The 23,818-nt window shown below is 36.7% G+C and overlaps 1 protein-coding gene across 1 annotated transcript in view; it reads left to right on the top strand.

The window, feature by feature from the left end:
• The window catches only part of ZFC3H1 (zinc finger C3H1-type containing), a 55,523-nt gene extending 39,484 nt beyond the window's left edge, over nt 1-16,039 (top strand). The window contains exons 23-35 of the mRNA XM_002752760.5: nt 511-699; nt 1,147-1,384; nt 4,724-4,829; nt 4,912-5,110; nt 5,645-5,739; nt 10,214-10,324; nt 10,584-10,688; nt 10,822-10,987; nt 12,355-12,455; nt 13,887-13,988; nt 14,635-14,674; nt 14,970-15,032; nt 15,161-16,039. Coding sequence (XP_002752806.1) covers nt 511-699; nt 1,147-1,384; nt 4,724-4,829; nt 4,912-5,110; nt 5,645-5,739; nt 10,214-10,324; nt 10,584-10,688; nt 10,822-10,987; nt 12,355-12,455; nt 13,887-13,988; nt 14,635-14,674; nt 14,970-15,032; nt 15,161-15,298 — 1,653 coding nt within the window. The 3' untranslated portion in view covers nt 15,299-16,039. The remainder of the gene's footprint in view (nt 1-510; nt 700-1,146; nt 1,385-4,723; nt 4,830-4,911; nt 5,111-5,644; nt 5,740-10,213; nt 10,325-10,583; nt 10,689-10,821; nt 10,988-12,354; nt 12,456-13,886; nt 13,989-14,634; nt 14,675-14,969; nt 15,033-15,160) is intronic.
• The last annotated feature ends 7,779 nt before the right edge of the window (nt 16,040-23,818 follow it).

Raw genomic sequence — 23,818 nt, 5'->3', positions numbered from 1 at the left:
CAAGTTTCGTATTTTTAGTACAGACGAGTTTTCACCATGTTGGCCAAACTGCTTTCGAACTCACGTGATCCACCCACCTCAGCCTCCCTAAGTGCTGGGATTACAGGGGTGAGCCACTGCGCCCAGCACATTTCTAATATAAATCTATTCTCAAAATTTTATACAGTAAGCAACACAAATTATATGTGATAATAAATGTGATGAATGATCTTGCTGTGATTTACCCTTTGAATCAGGGAAAAAAGAAATGAAATTGTTTTAGTAATGACTCTTAAGAGTACATCTGTATTGTTTTAGTTCTCATCTGATTCCACTTTCTGATATATGATAGAAGAGGGAGTCTGAGTCTAGGTTATAGTACTGGAAGATGGATTTATACATTTTTGCACTTACCCTTTTTGCAGAAGTTGCAGATTTGCTAAGAGGTGGTTTCCTAGGAAATGTGAAAAGTCTATAGTTTTAGTTTGTTTCTGTAAGGCAAGATTAATAATATAAAGCCCCTTTGGGCAGTTTCTACACCTAGAAAGCACCTTTGAAGAAAAGGATTATGTATGTGAGAGAATGTTGGAGTTTCTGATGGGAGCAGCCAAGCGGGAAACATCTGATACTTTGTCCTTTCGGCTTTTAGAGGCTCTTTTGTTTAGAGTTCAGCTGCATATATTTACTGGAAGATGCCAAAGTGCACTGGCAATTTTACAGGTAAGCATTTGTTACAGCATTTAATTGCATTTTGTAGGAAAAGTTTAAAAGGTCTGCATTATCTAAAGCATTATTTAATGGTTGAAAGCAAAGGATTTGGATTTGAATCCTTGTTTTTCCACTTACTAGTAAGTCAAGTGACATTGGGTAAGTTTATGACTTAATTTCCTCATTTACCTGATTGGTATAATATCTTCTTTTGAGTTTTTATAAGTTTCAATGAAAATATTTTATGTTAAGCACCCACATAAAAGCTTCAAGATTGAAACCGTAAGGGAAAAAAATCATTCTGATCAAAATAATACATATGGGTGTGGTTTAAAAATTTTTTAATGTGATCGTTTTATTATTTCATAAACTTTAGCATAGTTTATGTTAAAATTATGTTAATCTGTTATTGACATCTCTAAATAATTTTTTTATGAAAAAATTTTAAATTTTACCTAGAATGCATTAAAATCGGCTAATGATGGAATAGTAGCTGAATACCTTAAAACAAGTGATCGATGTTTGGCATGGTTGGCCTACATACATCTTATTGAATTCAACATTCTTCCTTCAAAATTTTATGATCCATCTAATGATAATCCTTCAAGAATTGTTAATACCGAATCATTTGTAATGCCATGGCAAGCAGTTCAAGATGTAAAGACTAATCCTGACATGTTGCTAGCAGTTTTTGAAGGTAAGTATACATGTTTATAAATTATAATATCAGTTATTATAATATCAATATTTAGAACATTAACCACCCATTGTGATTCTTCATAATTAAGTGGAACAAATTTATACCTCTGTGTTGCAAGTTTTAGTTTCACAGTTTATTAGCCAAATTAAGTATTGAATCAGAGAAGGTGGACACTGTTATCTTTGAAACCAGTAACTGCACTGTATTACATTATTTGTCTTTCTGATTGTGGGTAACAGAAGGTATCTTTTAAATGTATAGAGAATATAGATTGTTTAGGTTTGATGAATTGGTTGAATCAGAGAACTAGGTACTTTTTTTTTGGCAATCCATTAAGGTAGAAGTTTAAAGATTTGTATCTTTTCAACCAATTAATATTTTCTCCATCAGTCAGAGAGTTTGGTTGTTTCTCTATATTAAACAATATGCCTGTTGTAGAATACATACAAGATATAAAGCCTGTTTCTAAAAGAAGTATATAGCCTAGTCAGAAGATAAAATCTATATATTTGTCATAATTATTATACATATAAGACTGTATAACTGTATACTAGTATATAGTCTAAATTGTATGCTACATAAAAGCGATTAGGGCTGGGCACAGTGTCTCATGCTGTAACCCCAGCACTTTGAGAGGGCCAGACGGAGGGATCACCTGAGGTCAGGAGTTCAAGACCAGCCTGGCCAAGATGGTGAAACACCATCTCTACTAAAAATGCAAAAAGTAGCCAGACATGGTGATCCACACCTGTAGTTCCAGCTACTGGGGAGGCCAAGGTACAAGAATTGCTTGAATCTGGGAGGCGGAGGGTACAGTGAACTGAGATCATGCCACTGTACTCCAGCTTGGGCAACAGAGTAAGACTCGGTCTCAAAAAAAAAAGAGACTAGGATCTGTGATTTATAGAATTATTTGATACAGGCCATGAGCCCCAAGGGAAGAGATTATTATAGATTGGCATGATTGAGTAAGTCTTCATAGAAGTATTGGGAACTGTAGCTAGATGTTTCATGAAGCATGGCTATCGATGTGACATAGAGAGTTTCCTAAGAGATGGGGTGGGGGACCCTTATCTTATTTATCATTTTACTCCTAAGGGCCTATAAGGATGTCTGGCAAAATATTAAGTGCTTAGTAAATGCTTAGTGAAGGAAGGAAAGAAAAGAAAGGACGTTACTGTTACAGGAGCCAAATAATCAAAAAGCAACAAGTAGATGGGAGTTTATGCAGTGGATTTGAAGTGATTGGGAAAAGGGATAGATCTTATCAAACTGAGAATTCTGTACTGGACAGTAGTAGTGATTAAGCTTGATAAGTAGAATGATACTTGGTTTTCAAAAATTTTGAAAATATAGTAGACTTGATGGCAGTAGAGGTTCTTTAAGAAAGAATATGCTTGAAGAGAAGTTATACCAATGATAGGAAAACCAACCGGAAGCTGATGGCAGTAACTGAGTACAAGAAAAGTATCCTGGGAAGGAGACTATTTGTTAGAGACATTTTAAGTTATCGCATAGAAATATAGGGGGCAGATTAAATGTCAGGGAAGAGGAGAGGAATAATCAAAGAAGATTTCAGGGTTTTGAGACTGGGAAAAGGAAAGTGTCATTAACAGAAAACTGGTCAGTTGGGAAGACTGATTTTGATGGTAGGAGTAGTTTTTGTGATTGTTAATTGGTCATTCAAGTGGAAATGATTGTTGGTGGTAGGAAATAAGGAAGTGAACATTGGCCGTGCACAGTAGCTCACACCTGTAATCCCAGCACTTTGAGAGGCCAAGGCAGGCGGATCATCTGAGGTCAGGAATTTGAGAACAACCTGACCAACATGGTGAAACCCTGTCTCTACTAAAGATACAAAAATTAGCTGGGCATGATGGCTCGTGCCTGTAATCCCAGCTTCTCGGGAGACTGAGGCAGGAGAATTGCCTGAACCCAGGAGGTGGAGGTTACAGTGAGCCGAGATGGCTCCACTGCACTTCAGCCTGGGCAACAGAGTGAGACTCCGTTTCAAAAAAAAAAAGGAGTGGGGGTGGGCATGGTGGCTCAGGCCTGTAATCCCAGCACTTTGGGAGGCCAAGGCGGGTGGATCACAAGGTCAGGAGAACGAGACCATCCTGGCTAACAGGGTGAAACCCTGTCTCTACTAAAAATACAAAAAATTGGCTGGGCTTGGTGGCATATGCCTGTAATTCCAGCTACTCAGGAGGCTGAGGCAAGAGAATCACTTGAATCTGCGAGGCAGAGTTTGCAGTGAGTGAGATCATGCCACTGCACTCCAGCCTGGGCGACAGAGCAAGATTTTATCTCAAAAAAATAAAGGAAGTGGATCAGTGCATCTTAAGTGGACAATTACCAAGACATAAGTGGATTTGAGTGTTACTCACATAGAAGTTACAGTGTGCTTTACAGTTTTACATTGTGTTACAGTGTGCTTTACAGTTTTTATAATGCACTTTTGAAGCGAATTATATAGTATTTGAAACTATGAGATACTTTCTCTGAGGAAATGAGATTTAAGAGCATAACAGTAAGGAGTAAAAGAGAGAGTAGAGTCATTAAAATGAGACTGAGAGGAAATATAAATAATCTCTTAGAAGCAGAGGCAAGAAGAAGTTAGAAGGGGAAGAACACTGTCAAATGTTAATCAAATAAAATGAAGGTAGAGGTGAGCTTTTATGTTTGGTTAGATATTAGTCCTTACAAGTGAACTTCAGGAGCACAGTTTCACAGTGATTGCATTCACTTTTAAACTCCACAGATCTTGGAAGTCATGGGAACATTGGGTAAGGAGGAAATGGTGACAGCTGTACAAATTAAAACATTGTACGATTTAATAAGAAGCAACAAGATCAAGAAAGAACTCTTTGCAAGGGGAAAAGTGTGTTTTGACGGAGTAAGGAAAGGATCGAGTTTAGGGAGAGACATTCAAATGGCTGTGGGGCAGCAGAGCAAGACCTTTTGCAGTGGTCATGGAAAGATGAAAAGATAATTTATTCTCTTAAGTTTTTTGAGATGGGTTTTAAAGAATTTAGGATAATTTCAGAGATACTTGTTTAAATGAAAACACTGATAGATGCAAAAGCTCATATGGGATGGCTTTATTCTTACCAGGAAAGTTGAGGATAAGGAATTGAATTTTAGGATTTTGGAGATTGCCTGAAGTACTTCCTTTGAGTAAAAGCCAGAAGCTCAGTAAAGATGAATAAGATGATGAGTGGTTAATCAAAGGAATGGGTCATCTTTTCGCATTGGTCTCTCAGAGTTGAAGTAACACAGTCAAATATTTCATTTTATGATTGACATGATTCACATTGTTGTGATGTTTTTGGGTAGATGCGGTGAAAGCTTGCACAGATGAGAGCCTTACTATTGAGGAAAGAATAGAGGCCTGCCTTCCACTTTACACAAACATGATTGCTCTGCACCAACTCCTGGAGAGGTACAGCTTAATTGCCAAGTAGCTAACCTTGTGTTAAAAAGTGATCTTTTTATGTCTTTAGCCATTTCTTTTTCTTGTTAAGGTATGAGGCTGCAATGGAGCTTTGTAAATGTTTATTGGAATCATGTCCCATTAACTGCCAGTTGCTGGAAGCCCTCGTTGCATTATATTTGCAAACAAATCAGCGTGACAAAGCCAGAGCAGTGTGGCTTACTGCATTTGAAAAAAATCCTCAGAATGCAGAGGTTTTTTATCATATGTGCAAATTCTTCATCTTACAGGTAAAAAATGATGCATAGTTCTTAAATATGATGTTTTTATATTTCAGATTTCCCTATCAGCCTCACCAGGAAGTGTTTCCTGGTCCTTGTACCCTTTGCAAGCTATGTTAGGTGTTCCTTCTCTCACTGCCATAGTTGCATCATAACACTAATTACAGTGCTTTCTAATTGTATTTCTAGTTGCTTTATGTATACTATACTAAATTCTTGAAGGCAAGGAACATGTTTACTCATATTTACAGCCCAATGCCTTCCACAGTGCTAGATGGCTAATACATAATTGGTGGATGAAATGTGAGCCCATTAAGGTAGTATTAGAGGTTAAGCTGTTTAAATTGTTAGTTGAATTTAATTCAGAGAGTAAAATATAATAAAAGTTTTCTGAGTATGTCTGAAACTTATCTCCTTCACCCCTCACCCTCCCAAGAAACGTAATCTAATAAGTACTTTTTAAAGGCCTTTTTCTCCCTTATGACATTTTAATTAAACATTGTAAGCCTGATATATATATCCTCCTCCCTCTTTTTAAAATAGAATCGAGGCGATAATCTTCTTCCATTTTTGCGGAAATTTATTGCATCCTTCTTTAAACCGGGGTTTGAGAAGTATAATAACTTGGATCTGTTTCGGTAAGTTATAGAATTCTTAGCTTGTAGAGGAATGAGAGATAGCACAGTTCAGTAGAAAGATTACAGTTTTTTTCTTATATGATTACATTTTGAACTAACATTTTAGTACTTGAATACCCACTTAACAGAATACTCGAAACAGAATAAATAGAATAGATGTAAAATTCTTTAAAACACACTATACAAAGTAAGGCATATATATATTAAAACCATAGTAACTCATACTTTTACTTTATTATTATTGTTGTTAATTTTAGCACTTAATATTATAGCATTTAATTATCCCAAGGCAATCTCAGTGACTTTTTACAAACTATATTTTTATTTATTTGATTGGTCATATAAAGTGGATAAAAATAATGTACCTTTTTTTTTTTTTTTTAATTCTGAAGAGAACTGCTCTAGCCTCCGAAATGTTAGGGAGTAAGAAGTTTCAGTGGATTATTTTCTCAACCATTAATTTCTTAGTAGCTCATATAGAGCTGTATTTACTGTCTTCACTGAGAGTTCCTATTCCAACAATAAAAGTCATGGCAGATTATGAATAATGATTTTTGGGAGGAGACTTTTAAAATTCTCTTCCCTTTGTCCTCCTCATCTCTTTATAGGGGTTAGCAAACTTTTTTCTTCAGATCCAGAAAGTAAATATTTTAGGTTAGCAGGCCATGCGGTCTATTACCACTATTCTACTATGTCGTTTTATTGAGAAGGCAACCATAGATGAAACATAAATGAATGGTTATGGCTGTGTTTCAGTAAAACTGTTTATAAAAATAGGCATGGTTTGCTCATCCTAAGTAAAACAGCATCAAAAGGAAAATATTTTATCACAACATACTCTCTTATTTTGTATTAGGAAGAACTGAGAGAAGAAAAGACCTAAGCTGAATATCTCTTGAAAAAATTTCTTATGGAAAATACAGATGAGTAAAAATAGAATCTTAAAGCCTAAATTTTGTTAAGTGGTCCATCCACCCTAGAACATTTTTTTTTAAGAGTTAAGTCTTGCTCTGTCTCCAAGGCTGGAGTACAGTGGTGTGAGCTTGGCTCACTGCAAGCTCTGTCTCCCGGTTCCAAGCAATTCTGCCTCAGCCTCCTGAGTAGCTGGGATTACAGGCGCATGCTGCCATGCCTGGCTAATTTTTTGTATTTTAGTAGAGATGAGGTTTCACTGTGTTGCTCAGGCTGGTCTTGAACTCCTGAGCTTAGGCAATCAGCCCGCCTCAGCCTCCCAAAGTGCTAGGATTACAGGCGTGAGCCACCACGGCTGGCCCACCCTAGAACTTTTTGTGAATATGGTAGTTTTATTTGAGATTTGGGGACACTATTTCTTCCCAGACTTGAATCTTATATATATGTCCTCTTATGGTAGCCAGTTTATTGACATAGCAATTTTAGTGCCCTTCGAAGGGCCCTTTCTGCTCTGTTACATCTAGATTAATATTTACAAATGAAATAATTTTAAATGCAAATTGATAGAAAATAATTAAACTTCTCTAAGGAATTTAGAGATTTTTCAGCTTCTCCATACTCAGTTTCTTCCTCATTTAAATTAGTTTGCTTTAACATCTCAGGCTCAGGGAAAGGACTAATTTAAGGCTCAAGCAAACTCTAGAGACTTGCTGGTTCTGATCTTCCCTTGGGCACAGAGATAGTTGGTTTAGTTTGAAAGAAAATGCTGCCAATTTCTGCCTTGGTAACTAATCAAAGATCAGATCTCGGTGCCAGCTTAATTAAGCAGAATAAATAAGTGTCAATGAAAATTTGAAAATAATTGTCTCCAAATATTATTAAGTCATCTTTATTAAATTCTTTTGTGGAAATAGTCATAATTCACTGAAAATTAAGAGAAAAAGGTATTCTGTTTAGAGTTTATTTAGGCAATAGTGAAACTTTTGTTTACACAAAGATTGTACATTTCTGTTAATTTAGAAAGTCTTTTTTATTAGCTATTAGGAAAATAATGGTAGATGAGATCATTTTTGGCATTGCCATACTTATTGTATGTTGATACAAGTTTTTAAAATTTATCAATTGTCAATGTTTGTTAATAGGAGAAACCTGTTCTTAATTGGTTCAAAATATTTTTAAAATTTCTTAAGTAGAAATTGTGAAGCAAAATACTTTGCACTGTAATTTTTACCTGGAGTTGAATTCTGTCAGCTCTCTACATGACATTTAGTGTAAAGATGACAGGCAAAAGAACTAGATAGGGTAATTTTCATGTGTTTCAAGTCAATTTGAAGATTAAATAGATAGCCAGAAGAATTAATTTGGGGATTTCATTTTCTTAGATTATATTTGAGGTAATCTCTTCTGACCATCTCAGTTTTCAGTTGAGGAAACTAAAATTCTTTGAAGTTAAGGAATTGTGGTAATGTAGCTTGTCTTGGCAAAGTCAGGATGAGAACCTGACTTCTAGATGTTCTATTTCTTCTCTTTCTGGTGTTTGTCCCCCATACAGCCTGTCTAATTTATTAAAACTTGTTCCCTTACAATTATTATTTTAAAATTCAAGACAGATTATCATTTTTGGGATCCGTGTATTTCCTTTAAAAACATTGTTCTTAAAGATGGTGGTAAGTAGGCCGGGCGCAATGGCTCACGCCTATAATCCCAGCACATTGGGAGGCCTTGGCAAGTGGATCATCAGGTCAGGAGTTCAAGACAAACCTGACCAACATGGTGAAACCCTGTCTCTACTAAAAATACAAAAATTAGCCAGGTGTGGTGGCGCATGCCTGTAATCCCAGCTACTAGGAGGGTGAGGCAGGAGAATCACTTGAACCAGTAGGCGAAGGTTGCAGTGAGCCAAGATCACGCCACTGCATTCCAGCCTGGGTAACAGAATGAGACTCCATCTCAAAAAAAAAAAAAAGATGATGGTAAGTATTGTACACACAGATTAAAATAAATTGGGAGGAGAATGGACTTAGTCCAGTAGAATTCTTTGTTGATTGACTTCTTTGAGTCTTTAATATCCTAACAAATATTGTGGATTTTCAAGAAAGGGCTATAGTTTGTAGTATTTCCCAACCTTATTTGATCATACATCTCTTTTGACAGGTACCTTATGGGCTAATGTATTATAGAATATACTTTGATGACACATCTAAAATTAAATGAATTGTATGTGTATATGGCTGTATGTGAGAGAGATTACTTTCAGATACAAGGTTTCGTAAATCTTTTTTTTTTTTTGAGACAGAGTCTCACTCTGTCACATGGGCTGGAGCACAGTGGTGTGATGTCAGCTCACTACAACCTCCACCTCCTGGGTTCAGGCTATTCTCCCACCTCAGCCTCCTGAGTAGCTGGGACTACAGGCATACGCCACCACACCTGGCTAATTTTTTGGATTTTTTGTGGAGATGGGGTCTCACTCAAAATGTTTGCCAAGCTGGTCTTAAACTCCTGACCTCAAATGATCCACCTGCCTCAGCCTCCCAAAGTGCTGGGATTACAGGTGTGAGCCACAGTGCCAGGCCCTGTAAATCTTTCTTTTTTTTTTTTTTTCTAAGAAGGAAGTACAGATTTTATGGGAAAATTTCAAATACTTGGTAGACTCATTTGTTCCTTTTAAACTAGGTTTAATTAGTAGATTGTGGTGTTTTGTTTAATCTTGGGGATAGAATAAAAAAAAAAACATTTTGGGACCAGGCACAGTGGGTCACGCCTGTAATCCCAGCACTTTAGGAGGCAGGCGGGTGGATCACCTGAGGTCAGGAGTTCAAGACCAGCCTGACCAATGTGGAGAAACCCCACCTCTACTAAAAATACAAAAGCAGCCAGGTGTGGTGGCGCATGCCTGTAATCCCAGCTACTTGGGAGGCTGAGGCAGGAGAATCCCTTGAACCCAGGAGGCAGAGGTTGCGGTGAGCTGAGATCATGCCATTGCACTCCAGCCTGGGCAACAAGAGCGAAACTCCATCTCAAAAAAAAAAAAAAAAAATCTTTGTAGGAGAAGAGTTTGTCATGTAGGTATAAAATAATAAAATTGTGGCCAGGCGCAGTGGCTCATGTCTGTAATTTCAGCATTTTGGGAGGCTGAGGCAGGCGGATTACTTGAGGCCAGGAGTTCAAGACCAGCTGGGCCAATATGGGAAAACCCTATCTCTGTTACAAATACAAAAATTAGCTGGGTGTGGTGATGCATGCCTATAGTCCCAGCTACTCGGAAAGCTGAGACAGAAGAATCACTTGAACCTGGGAGGTGGAGGTTGCAGTGAGCTGAGATTGTGCCACTGCAGTCCAGCCTGATTGACAGAGCGAGGCTCTTGTCTCGAAAAACAAACAAAACCATTTTGAGTAGGTATGTAATCCTAGGTGTGGTATGCATATGAAAAGGAAGAAGTACCATTGCTTTCTAAAAAAAAATTTCAATGAAATTTGACATGAAACTAAGGATTACGAAACAAAAATGTAATTTGTGTGTGTAGGTGTAATTTAAAACAATATTTGGATTTTTTTTCAGATATCTCTTAAATATTCCAGGACCAGTTGACATTCCATCACGTTTATGTAAAGGGAATTTTGATGATGATATATTTAACCACCAAGTTCCTTATTTGTGGCTGATTTACTGGTGAGACATCCACTGTGGAGAGATATTGCATACTAGGCCTACATTTGCTATTTATTATTGAATTACACTGTTATAATTAACTTGATGTTAAAGTCATTGAAGCACAATTGAAGAGATGCTAAGGCTTAATACATACTAGAGAAGAAAGGTCAGGAGGAGGATTCTATTGTAGTAATATCTGTAATGTTTAAAATACTTTGTCATTCCTTCACCTGATAGAATTGAATGGTAGACATGTTTTCCTTCATTTTTTAAACAGCCTTTGTCATCCTCTTCAATCAAGTGTTAAAGAGACAGTGGAGGCATATGAGGCAGCATTAGGGGTGGCCATGAAATGTGATATAGTGCAGAAGATATGGATGGAGTAAGTTTAGTTTTTCTTAATAAGAATGGGATTTGGGGATAAAGAGGTATGGTTGGGAAAGGGGTGACCAGCTTTCTTGGTGAGAGAACTACTGGCTTAGATATTCTAAATTGTAATATTTTTCTTTTGGCAGTTATCTTGTCTTTGCCAATAATAGAGCTGCTGGATCCAGAAACAAAGTTCAAGAATTCAAATTTTTTACTGATTTAGTGAATAGATGTTTGGTTACAGTCCCTGCCCGATACCCCATTCCTTTTAGCAGAGCCGATTACTGGTCCAACTATGAATTTCATAATAGGGTAAGAACTTAAAACTTTTTTCTTTAGATGTTTGTACAAAACAAAGAGACTTTAAAAATGATAGCAAAACTCCATTTTATATCAAGAGAGCTTTTCCTAGGATGACTTACCTAACATTCACTATTACTATTGACCATGTTTCTTACTTATCTATTCAGAGACTAGCAATAGAGCCCTTAAAGGCTCAATTGAAATAAAATGTGCATTAATTATGTTATACTTAAGAAAATTTAACATTGAAGCAAACTTGAAGGAATGTTAAGGTGTAATACATATTAATGAAAAAATACATCAAGGATTCTGTTGTGATATCTGTAATGTTTTGCTTGAGTAGTTGAAAATTCTACTGAATGAAAAATTTAGTAACTTCAAAATAAGTAACAATGGACTTATACATTGTAGCTGCTCTTTTTGTTAATATTTTGTCACTTTGGGAGGCTGAGGCGGGTGGATCACGAGATCAAGAGATCGAGACCATCCTGGTCAACATGGTGAAACCCCGTCTCTACTAAAAATACAAAAAAAATTAGCTGGGTATGGTGGCATGTGCCTGTAATCCCAGCTACTCAGGAGGCTGAGGCAGGAGAATTGCCTGAACCCGGGAGGCGGAGGTTGCAGTGAGCCGAGATCGCACCATTGCACTCCAGCCTGGGTAACAAGAGTGAAACTCCGTCTCAAAAAAAAAAGAAAAAAAATTTTTGTCAAGCAAATATAGCTATACACAAGGCATAAGAAAGCTTAAAATTAGGTACTGCGTAGAATTCTAAATGTCGAATCTAATTAATGGGATAGTTATATGATTATCTTTAAAAAAAATTTTTTTCAGAGATCACTTTCATTCAGTGCATTATAGGCTAAAAAGCTCCTTGCTAAAGCTCATTGTAGACCAAAAATATATATGTGTTTTATTTATTTTTGGTGGGGTGGTTTTTTTGCTAATCAGGATAATCAGTTATTATGCTTTGTACTTCTATGCCATTCTTTATCCCAGGATCTCAAACCACTTTATGGACATTAAGTCATTTACACACGGGCATTCCATGAGCAAGATGTGGCAGGTATTATTAGCCCTATGACTTGCCGAGCTATACAGCAAGTAAAGGTAGACTCAGGAATGAAAACCCGGACTCCTGGCTTCTTGTCATGTTCTGCCCATGGCTCTCATCACTAGACCATATTTCCTAATTCACATTTGGAAAGTCACTAATAAAAATTAATGGTAGGAACTGTAACTCACAACATCATACATTATTATAATTTATACATTCATATCTTAAATACCATTTTGGTTTTCATATTAAAACACATAGGTAATTAGATTTCACATTTTGGTTGCATTCATTTTTCCTCCCCCTCAACCTTTACAGGTTATTTTCTTTTATTTGAGCTGTGTTCCAAAGACCCAGCATTCCAAAACCTTGGAACGATTTTGTTCAATTATGCCAGCTAATTCTGGACTTGCACTGAGGTAAGGAAAAGTAACATTTTTTTGGTCCTCTGCCTAATGGTATAGGCTCTTCAAATAAAATTATTCTTGAAAACTTGATAAAAGTAGTCTGTTGTTCCACTATGTCCTCATAATTTCAGAGCTGTTAAGCCAATATTTAGCTATTGATTCAAAAGTCAGTGTAAAAATTCTGGTCGCTTCAGGAAACTTCAAGTTACAAGGGGGAAGATAATTCCATTCAAGTAAAGTTCATCTGTGTTCCCTAAACACACACCATCTGTCCTTAGCATGTGCATTATAAGCAGTAAGCTTGTTTTCCATGGCAAGGGAATATTATTTAAGAAGTTTTCATATTTTCACATAGGTCAGTTGCTCTCAAATATTGGCAAACATTAGAATCTCCTGGGATGCTCATTTAAAATGGAGATTCCTGACCTTTAGCCTTCATACCACATTCTGAAGCACTGATTAGGGATTTCATGTATTCAATCAGAAGGAGATTTCTGAGCCTTTCTTTGTAGTTTCTCTGCCCTGATATAGCAAAAACATTTTGATCCATAAGGATTATGCTTTTTAATTGAAAAAGGTATGCTGCATGCTAATGTATTGGCTTCCACTTGTGCAGTCATTCCCACTGCATCAGTTGTATCGTAATCATTTTATGGATCATAAGATGCCTAAAGTATTTATGAAATGTTCTCTTATGTTTTAAAGGATTTACATTGCATTTAGCATGTATGTGAGGAAAATTGTTTAAAAGTTTAAAAACTAAAGTTGAGACAAACATGACGGTAATGTTTTATAATTTTCTTAGCGAGCATGCCAATGTGTAGTAGCTCATTAGAGAAATCTTAGTTATGAAACACCTTTGATAAAACATGTGAAATAGAAAATGTCATATTTTAGCATAGTTTTCTATTGTGATGGGCATTTTAAAATATAAGTAGTTTACTTGTTGATTTTGTTGGTAAATCCCGACCTTTGTGTTTTGATACTTATTTTCTCTGGTCATCCTTGTTCTTTTTTTCCAGGAGAGTAGAGAACTTTAATAGTTACTATACATACATTTTAGTTCAAGAAACATTCAAGATTGGTTATACTCTAAGAAAGAAAAATACCAGGAAATTGCATTAGTATATATCAAGTCATTACTTAAAAAAATTTGGGGTGGGAAACAGGGACTTTTATTTGGAGGGAATACTTTCATGTCCTATAGAAATTCATGGACCTAATTGTAGTTTGGTAAGGTTAGCATAGATTTTTACTTGACCTCTTAGTAGTCTGCACATTCCTGTCTCAGGTCAATTTTTGTAAGAGGCATTCTATAATATTTGCCGGATAGCCTTTATGGAATTTAATCAAAATTTATACTTTCATTATTCTACTTATAGAGCACATTTGGGTTCCCTATGCTTGCAATGCTTTGTTCATTTTCCTGAATGTACTTTACAGGTTACTTCAACATGAATGGGAAGAAAGCAATGTTCAGATTCTGAAACTTCAAGCCAAGATGTTTACATATAATATCCCAACATGCCTGGCCACCTGGAAAATGTAATGCAACAATCATGTACATGTTTTTATAGCTATTGCTTTTATTTATAAGGGTTGCTCCAGACAGGTAAATCTGAAATGACATCTACATATATATATATATTTTCTTTTTTTCCTAGACAGATTGCTACTCTAGTTTAGATTTGTTTTTGGCACTTACAAACTGAAGTTTAATGAGAGTGAGTGCTCATTGCCTATAAAAGCAAAAAGCATAGACTTTTAATTTTCTTTGAAGGAGAACATTTAGGTAAAAATACCATTATCAAACAAATCTGTTACAGACATTTTAAGACCACCTCTTTTGAAATGTGTGTCTACCCTGTTATAGCCTGATTTCTTCTTTCTTTTAAAAGTGTTAGTTCTAGTAACTAGTCTTTGACTAGTAATTATGAGAGGTTTTTTTCCCCATGAACGTTGTTTATGTTCAAATCACTGGTCTGCTCTATTCTTGTAAAGTTGATAAAAATTGTTGAATTTTTCTTTTCACTATAGGTTTTCCTCCTTGGAAGTTTAGCCTGTTAACTTTCAGGAAGTTTTGTACTCAGATTTCCACAGTCAGTATTCTGCCAGTGGTGGTATTTCATTTTGTTCAAAGATATATAAATTTTTCTTTTCCTTTTTCTATATTCCTTTTTTTTTTCCTTAGAGCCATTGCTGCTGAGATTGTTCTAAAGGGACAAAGAGAGGTAAGCCATGGTTAAATCTCAGATGGGTCACTTTTTAAAGCTTTTCTGTCCCTTTTGTTGACTTTTCAATTTAAAAGAATTAAAGCACAGAAGTTAACATTTCATACACACTAAGAACCAGGTGGGGAAAAAAAGTAGTTGACATTTTAAGAGCACTAAATACTTGGAAAACTTCAAAACTCAACATAACCATTTTGTCTCAAATGTTATTGTGAAGTACCATTCTTTAAACAGATAGAATTATGAAGCTGTTTTTCATCATGTTTTCTGATGGAATTGTGTGTATATTTTACAGGTCCACCGTTTGTATCAGAGAGCCTTACAGAAGTTACCTCTTTGTGCATCACTATGGAAAGATGTAATGCTTTTTATCTTTTATTTTATCTCGATGTTTTCCTGTAAATTTTCTGCATGTGCCATATCCATTGATGTGGTAATGCCAGACTCTAGCTAAGTCTTACTTCTATGCTTCCCTGTCTTTTACAGCAACTCTTGTTTGAAGCATCAGAAGGAGGTAAAACTGATAACCTGAGAAAACTAGTTTCCAAGTGCCAAGAGATTGGAGTCAGCCTAAATGAGCTCTTAAATTTAAACAGTAACAAAACAGAAAGCAAGAATCACTGAACACTGGGTGCAGTCAGTTCTAAGTCCTTATAATAATTGCCAAAATTATTTGAATGGTTCTTCAAGATTAGGCTGATCCCTGGCTAAGGTCTGTAAGGCAGACAAGCATTATTGATCATATCAAGTTTCCTACAATATCCTGTCCTCAAAACCGGAAGCAATGAACATGATCCTCTTCGGTTGGATAAATGAACTTCCTGTTTGGCCTGCTTCTAGGCCCTGCCAGATTCTCATAACATCATATACGTAAGTATAGTTCCTCAAAGTGACTGACATTTATTTTAATTTTGCTTTGTTTTTGTTTTTTATTTTCTTCCCCCTTCCTTTATATTGTGTTATTCCTGATTCACTTGACACTCTCTGATGCCTGAGAGATTCCTGTTTGGGATTACAATATCCAGGGCTGTGTTTACAGTAAAAAAGCAGGCAGTCCCTTTTAGTTTTTTGCTTTTTAAATTTTTTTGAGATTCTTCATTTCAGGATTTAAAACTATAGCAGTCCATCTTAAGGAAAGTGTAACTGCCATGGCCACAAGTCTGCTAGTTGCACTTGAATGCTCTATCAGGGTTGTTTATTGCCCTTTCTACGTTCTGGACTCCTTGCCGAGACTGTTTAACTTGAAGATTAAAGAAACTATTGCAAATGCCCAGTGCATCAGAACCTAAGAGTGGTCAAATATTATGTGCAATTTTTTTGTAAAGAAATTTTAATTTATAATAAAGTTTAACAGTTTAAAGAACAGTTAATATTTGAACTGCTTTGTATTGAAATACTACTTTGTAGTATTAAAATTGTTTATATGCTTTTTTAATATAAGTTAACTTTCTAAAAACTCTTGCTGTCTTTATTCACTTTTCACACTGGTGGGAAAGGGTTGAAGTCAGAGATACTTATATTCGTCATAACTTACAGCAATACTTTAAAATGCAAAGGAGACCTTGCTTTTTATTTTGTTTTCTTTTATATTTGGTTGTTTTAACCTTGGCAGGAAAAATGTTAATGACACACATACTGCCACAAATCTGGTCTTAAAACTACGTGCAATTGAACTGTTAGAGGCATAGCAGCAACCCCATGAAATACCAGGCAAACTTGTACATATTTACATTTATCTAATGCTCACTAAAAATAGAACCATATTTTGGGTCCCCACTCTGTGCCTACCAGAGAGGGCAATTTGGCTAGTAAGTGCTGTTTTGTGGGGTCAAGAATGGAATCCATTTGTCTAGTGTCTTTCATTTAACCTAAAAGAAAGCCAGAGGCTTATTGATTTTTTTCCTAAAACCAAAAAATTGTGGGTGAAGATAGTAATCCCAGAGGAATAATTATCTAATCATTGTATGCATTTAACTTTATATAACTTTGAAAACTTTTCCTGCTCTGATTTTCTTAAAAACAGTTCTAAGGTGCATAGTAAAATATTTCCAGTATGTGCCTACATTGTGTAACAGTTTTTGTGTTAACAGAAATGTCTCAGTTTTTAGGAGACCGTGCTAAGCTTGAAATTTTTTTTTCGTTTTTTGAGACGGAGTTTCATTCTTGTTGTCCAGTCTGGAGTGCAAGGGCACGATCTCAGCTCACCGCAACCTCTGCTTCCTGGGTTCAAGCAGTTCTCCTGCCTTAGCCTCCCAAGTAGCTGGGATTACAGGCATGCACCACCATGCCCAGCTAGTTTTGTATTTTTAGTAGAGATGGGGTTTCTCCATGTTGGTCAGGCTGGCCTCGAACTCCCAACCTCAGGTGATCCACCTGCATCAGCCTCCCAAAGTGTTGGGAATGCAGGCATGAGCCACTGTGCCCGGCCAAGCTTGAACTTTTGTTGCATTAACAGTTCCATCAGCAGCAACTATTTTGTCTGTGTCTCTTTCTTTTTTTAAATGTGTTCTTTGCATTGGTATTTGTAGAACTCTACTCAGTCTGTACATACAGTCCCAGGGTCCATCCATGGAGGCTATTCACTAACAACTCTAGGGATGGCAATTCACATGTTGTGCACAGTCATGTAGGAATAGGCTCCATTCCCTCTTTGATCAGCTGTCATATTGCTATTTAAAATGATAGTGTGTTAAATTTGCATATCATCTTTTCTTCCTTGCTTTTTGTTTTCAGTTTATATTTAGTTGTTTTAACCTTGGCAGGAAAAATGTTAATGACACACATACTGCCACAAATCTGGTCTAATAACTGTGCAATTGAACAGTTAAAGGCAGAGCAGCAACCCTATGAAACACCAGGCAAACTTGTACATGTTTACATTTGAATAATTCTCACTAAAAATATAACCATAGGTTTATAAACTCACTTCAACCTTCACATTAAAAAAAATCACACACACTGCTTAAGGGTGAGGTATATGTTTATGTCATCCTTCCATTATCAGTTTTACCTTTTTTTTTTATCAACACATGATAATTAAAATATTAAACAAATTTGGGTTAAAGTTTTTATAGTTACTGTAGAAACATGAATATAAAAATAGTATACTGTGTAAAGTCTTTTGAACTGAGGAAAGACTAGTCATTGAGAACTGCAGTCCCTTGTATCTGCCACCCCTGCTGTTGGACAAAACGTGTACACAAAAGAGGCCTTTTGGCTGTAGGATTTTATCTCTGATGAAGGAAATGGAGTGGTAGATTATGATGTATTTTTATGTGTTTTTGTTCATTTTAGAGAACAGCCTAATATTTCTCTTTGCCTTTTAACGGAAAGTGGACCTTGTAACATTGTTTGTCACTTGATTATCTAAGGCGGTTTGCTTTCAATTAAAGGGTGTATAAACCTACATCATAAAGTAAGCAAGAATCTCCAGGTGCAACATCTAAGAGCTAAAAGCACTAAGCAGACAAGAAAAAAGTGATTAAGACTGACAACAAATGTAGAGGGACTTTATTGAAGATTGTAGTTCAAATATTTATTTTTCAAGGTTGTTGGAAAAGTCAGAACATGTGGCTAGAATACAAAGCAGGGCCAATATTCTTGGTTAAAGTTGTCATGTGTTTACAGATAACTCCTAATTTCCTCAAGTCTGCTTTCTTGTCTGTATGTCAACATTAATGTGAGGGAAGAAATGGGGAAATGCAATTTTAGTGACCTTTAAGATTTGAGGATTATGCCTGCAGGTGTATCATTGCCCTTCAGGGCATATTAACAGTAATTATTATACAGAACATTTTGAACAAGAGCTGGTCAAGAAAAGGCAGGCTTCTGAGGAACATTTCTGATGATGTTTCTTTTTTGTTCAAAATTAGTACTGTATCTTACCAAGCTGTGATGCTGCTTAATGCAGCTGGTAGAGTCAAGCTGAAAAAGAGCTTTTTCTTTCTTTCTTCTTTTTGGGGGTGAGGGGTTTACTCAGCTCCTTTAGACTGTTGGCTATCATTCTTTTTCATATTGCTTACTTTCGCTAGGTAAGAACTGCCACCGGAATGTCTCCTTTCTGTAGGTGTTCCTCAGTGTGTTTTATTACGGCACAGAGGGACAGTGAACAGCTACCTAAGGACATGGTGTTCCATCCTGTCCTCATTCCCATATTCCACTATCATTCACATAAGCTTCCTTGCTGCTTTTTCAGTAGTACTTGATTTAGATTATGATAAATGTGAAAAGATTTTTCAGTTTTTTTCTGACACCTTTGAGGTATATAATGGAAATATGCCTCTGTTTTCCACAAATGGTAAAATAAAGAGTTTGTCTCCACTTCTCATTTGGTGACCTTCATAAGCGGGAACCCCACAACACACTTTTCAGAGGACTCATGAAGAAACTCAGGCAGTTTTTCACTTCAGAATTCATTTGAGCTCTGTGCTAGGCACTCTCAATACAGAGATAAGGAAAGGGATCCCGTTTACATTCTTACAGAAGAGGAACATATGCCACTGAAGCATCTCCAAAGGGTATCCATCCTAACTTGAGTTAGAAGTTGGCAAAGCCTTCCTGAATGGAAGTGAATCACTGGGTTAAGGCATAAAATGAAGGAAAAGTTGAGACCAATAGTATTTTCAAAAACTATCACTTCTATCTGCATGTTAGAAACCTTTGCATTTTTTTAAAAAAACTTTCCGAGAAGCTCCTTTAATTTTGCGTATTCATTCACAATTGACAATTCGTTAAACATGGTAACAGATGTGTAGAACTCCATAGCAGCTAACTGTTAAGAAGAGAGTGCCTTTGGGGCCAGTGCTTCAGAATCCACATGAGCATGACTAAGAGTAATCCTATTAGAAGACCCAGTTTAAACAGACTTGATATCCAAAGTCTGATTGTAATTGTGGATGTTGCTGCTAGCTTTTAATTTTTTCCCTCTCTAACTTCTTGGATAATGCATGAATAAAATGTTATTTTCAACATTTATTATCTGCAACTTGGAGAGCACTATTTCAATTCCAGTCAACATTGTTTTCCATTCCTGTTTTTTTAACCTTTCCTATGGTATTGATCCATTACTTTTTAAGGTCATGGTTATTTTTCTGTTTATATAGAACTACCCAAAGATGGCCCAAAGTGTCTTCACTGCTTTAAACTGGTTTTTCCATATGACCCAGTACCAGAAATGTTTGCAACCAGTGTAAAGCTAAGTAAAGCCAGGAATAAAATGTTTCAGTTGAGGAACAACAATAACAAAATTGTGTAAGCTTAGAGGAATGTGTGCTTCCTAGTTTCATCAGCACAGCAGAAGTTCCAGAATATCTGAAGCCAATACAACTCTTAAGAGATGGGTGCTGTGATGGATCTGAATTTTCCTTCCAGTTTAAGAACAAAACTTAACCACAATACAAAACAGTGAATGTTAAGAATATGTGAGTTAATTGTATTTCAAATGCCATATAATATAAATGTTTTGCTTTCATTCAAGATTAATAAATTTTGAAGACTATCAAAACTAAAAAGACTTTTCAAGGACCATCTTCTATTTTAAATTTAAAATTTAAGTAAAATTTTAAATTTAAACATGAAAACTATTTGTGTAACTTTTCTTAAAAAGTATATATTACATTTGCCCTTTGGGAATCTGAAAGCCTCAAGACTGATTACCAAGTCTACCAAGTCTGCTGAAGTTAAAGGTAGATTTACAATATTGTTTGGTCTATCAAGCAGCTTAAATTTTGCAGATGTTCTTACCTAGTGAAAGTAAGCCATATGGAAAAGAATGATACCCAACAGTCAAAAGGAGCTGAATCAGTTAGCAAGAGTGATAGGTTGGTGAGCTCTTTCCATTAGTGGACATTATCAGGGCATCTGCTGCCAAGACCAAAACAAACACTCAACTTGGCACATCATATGGTGAAATTTAGGAGATTGCCAGGAGATTTGGCATTTCGTGCTGGTTGAAACGGAGCTACAAAGAAATGGTTTCAGGAAATGAGAGAGTGAACCAATGGGAGTGATTAGAAGGTGTGTATCTAAAAGATCTGGATATTAGATTCCATTCTACCATAAACTAGCTATGTAATTGTGGCAGGCCATTTCACTGTTCCCTGTCTCTTTTTCTGCATCAAAATATGGAAATATGTGTACTTACCTCAGGGGTGTTAAAAGATCACATAATAGGAATTACCCTTAAAAAATAGAAGCATTTTGAGTTTGGAATTATGTTCCAAAATTTTGAGAGCAGAGATGCTACAAAATAAGTTTGCTTCCTCTACTGACTGACTTTTCTTTTCTCCTTCCTTCCTTACTTCCTTCCCTCCCTCCCTTTTTCTTTTTTTCTCATTTCTTTTTCCTTTTCTTTTTCTCCTCTCTGCTCCTCTTCCCTCCCCTCCCTCCCCTCCCCTCCCTCTTTTCCCCTCCCTCCCCTCCCCTCTCTTCCCCTCCTCTCCCCTCTCCTCTGCTTTTTGAGACAGGGTCTCTGTTACCCAGGTTGGACTGCAGTCATGGCTCACTGCAGCCCCGACCTCCTGGGCTCAAGTGATTCTCCCGCCTCAGCCTCATGAGTAGCTGGGAGCACAGGCACACACTACCATGCCCAGCTTATTTTTGTATTTTTTTCTAGAGACAGGGTTTCACTATGTTGCCTAGGCTGGTCTTGAACTCCTGGGCTCTAGCAGTGTGCCTGTGTAGGCCTCCCAAAGTATTAAGATTACAGGTGTGAGGCAACATGCCCAGCCCTGGACAGAATTTCATTCTGACATTTGATGAAGAGCATGTAACTCTACCAATGCCCAAGCTTGAATTAGTTGCTGTTTGTAAGCGAGACAACAGAAAACTGTAGTCTAGGCCTGGTGTCTTGGCTGAGGCCTATAATCCCAGCACTTTGGGAGGCCAAGGCAGGAGGATTGCTTGAGACCAGCCTGGGTAACATAGTGAGACCCTGTCTCTATTTAAAAAACAACAACAACAAAAAAAAAACGGCCGTCTAGTCAGTGGCTTATTCCCGGCATTACTAAAATAATAGATTAAAATGTCAGTTAAGAGATGGTTTTGAGATGGGTGTGGTGGCTCATGCCTGTAATTCTAGAACTTTGTGAGGCCAAGTTAGGAGGATCTCAAGTTCAGGAGTTTGAGACCACCCTGGGCAAGATAGATTCCATCCCTTAAAAAAAAAAAAAATAGTCTTTAGATTTTTAAGTCAAAAGGAATCAAAATTTATTCTGCTTCTGTTTTCAGTTCTGATTCTCAGCATATTGGCTGAATTCTCTTTGTAGTGACATAGAGGATAAAAACTACCCCTTAATTCAATACTTAAAATTACATGTAATTTTGCACACACACAATTGTGTGTAAAATCCAAGCCACTTTGCACACTTTTTTGGAGTTGTCTGTAAAAGGACATGAGAGTATTGATTAATTAAGTTTACTTTGTAGGCAGCAGTCATAAAATGACCTACCAGGCAAGAGGACTTGCATAGAGTTTGCATATAAAATAATCCTCCAGGAACATACTTTTAAGAGGAAAGAATTGCTGGGATTTTTTTAACCGTAATTTTACTATAATTGGGCCAAATTTGGCTGAAGCTCTGGCCCAGTGGTGAAAAGAAATAAAAATCATAGAATGCAGAACAAGAGGTAATTGGTAGTATTCACATGGTAGTAATGCTTTTCTAAATAAAAATAATATGATCTACTTTGGGGGTGGGGAAGGAAAGGATGTGAGTCAAAATAGCCAGTAGTAAAATCCAAGGATTACAAGTCAGTGTGAATGAGCTTTCTATATTAGTACTGACAAATGAAAATAGCAATGGCTTAAAAGTTTTTAGTAGGGTGGACCAGCGCTGACTGTATGATACTCCACTGTAACAGAGACTTAGACACCTATCTGTTTGCTCTGTCCTGTGTGACCTCCATTCCCAAAAGGGCTGTTTACATATGGTTGTGTTAGTCATGTTCTGTATGAGGGCACATGGCCAAAAGGCTGAAATAGCAGGGGATGAAATTAATCCCATGATCAGGTCATCAAGCACCCTAAGGCACTGGCTGAGTCAGTATGGAGGAAGGGTGACCTTTTTAAAATTCACACAAAGGGACTATTAAGACCCCAAATTGTACAGGGGAGGGTTGGTCTTTTTCTAAATTGCACACCAGCACCACATAGGCTAGTGGTCCTGAGGATTCTAGATGGCTGCTTCACACCCAAGCTCTTTTGTTCACATTGTATTTAACAGGAAGGAAAAATGAAGCATGACCTGCCTCCTTTCTTAAGAGGACTCAGAAGCTGAAGATTCCACATCAGCTTTTGTCCTATTGTTCAGAACGTAGACACATGGCCACTGGAAGGGAGACTGGGAAATGTAGTCTTTATTTGAATAGCTATGTGAACTGCATAAATTCAAGTATGAAAGGGACTACATGTCTGGGGAACAACTAAATATCTGCCACAGTACTATCAAGTGGAGTAAAGAGACTGTAGAGTGAAGTTAGTGGCTTGAACCTTGCTTATTCTGGGCTCTAAAAAAGTTTTAAATAGTGAACCTCTAAAATGTCTTCTAATTTTCTAATTCTGCTTGGAATAGGGGAGCTGAAATAGACCTTGCTGGTCTGGAAATTTAATAAATGGTCATTTAATAACACTTTGTTGAGATTTTAGTCTGTCACACCATTGTAAGTGCTCGAGGAATATTTACTTAAATTCTCACAGCAACCCTATGAGATAATGCTGCAATCTCCATTTTACAGATGTAAATTGAGTCATGAGAAATTAGCCAGGTCACAAAGATAGTAAATGACAAACCCAGGAAGTTGACTTCCAAGGGCATCCCCTAATTTGCCCTACAGTAAAATTGGTCCACTGAGTAGAATTGGTCCACTGAGAAGCAATCCTGAGAACTTCGAGGGAATTATTGAGAAAGAGGCACGTTCTGTTACTAAGCTACACTAAGCTAGTAAAATGTAAGCCTGGAACAGTGGGTAGCTACCATGACACAGCACTGTTAGAACCCACTAGAAATGAGGCCCCAGAGGAAAGCAATGCCAAGAGGTGAGGAAAGACATATTTTTGGTGACAGCAGGATTTATTGTGTCTGAAATCAGATACCCCTGAAATCAGGCATTTAAATTTTTTTCATTCTCATTGACTATCTCTTCTGC

The sequence above is a fragment of the Callithrix jacchus genome, chromosome 9 (genome assembly GCF_049354715.1).
Source record: "Callithrix jacchus isolate 240 chromosome 9, calJac240_pri, whole genome shotgun sequence".
Classification (NCBI taxonomy): Eukaryota; Metazoa; Chordata; class Mammalia; order Primates; family Cebidae; genus Callithrix; species Callithrix jacchus.
The sequence above is the reverse complement of the archived record's forward strand: the minus strand, read 5'-3'. Positions and strand labels throughout refer to the sequence as shown.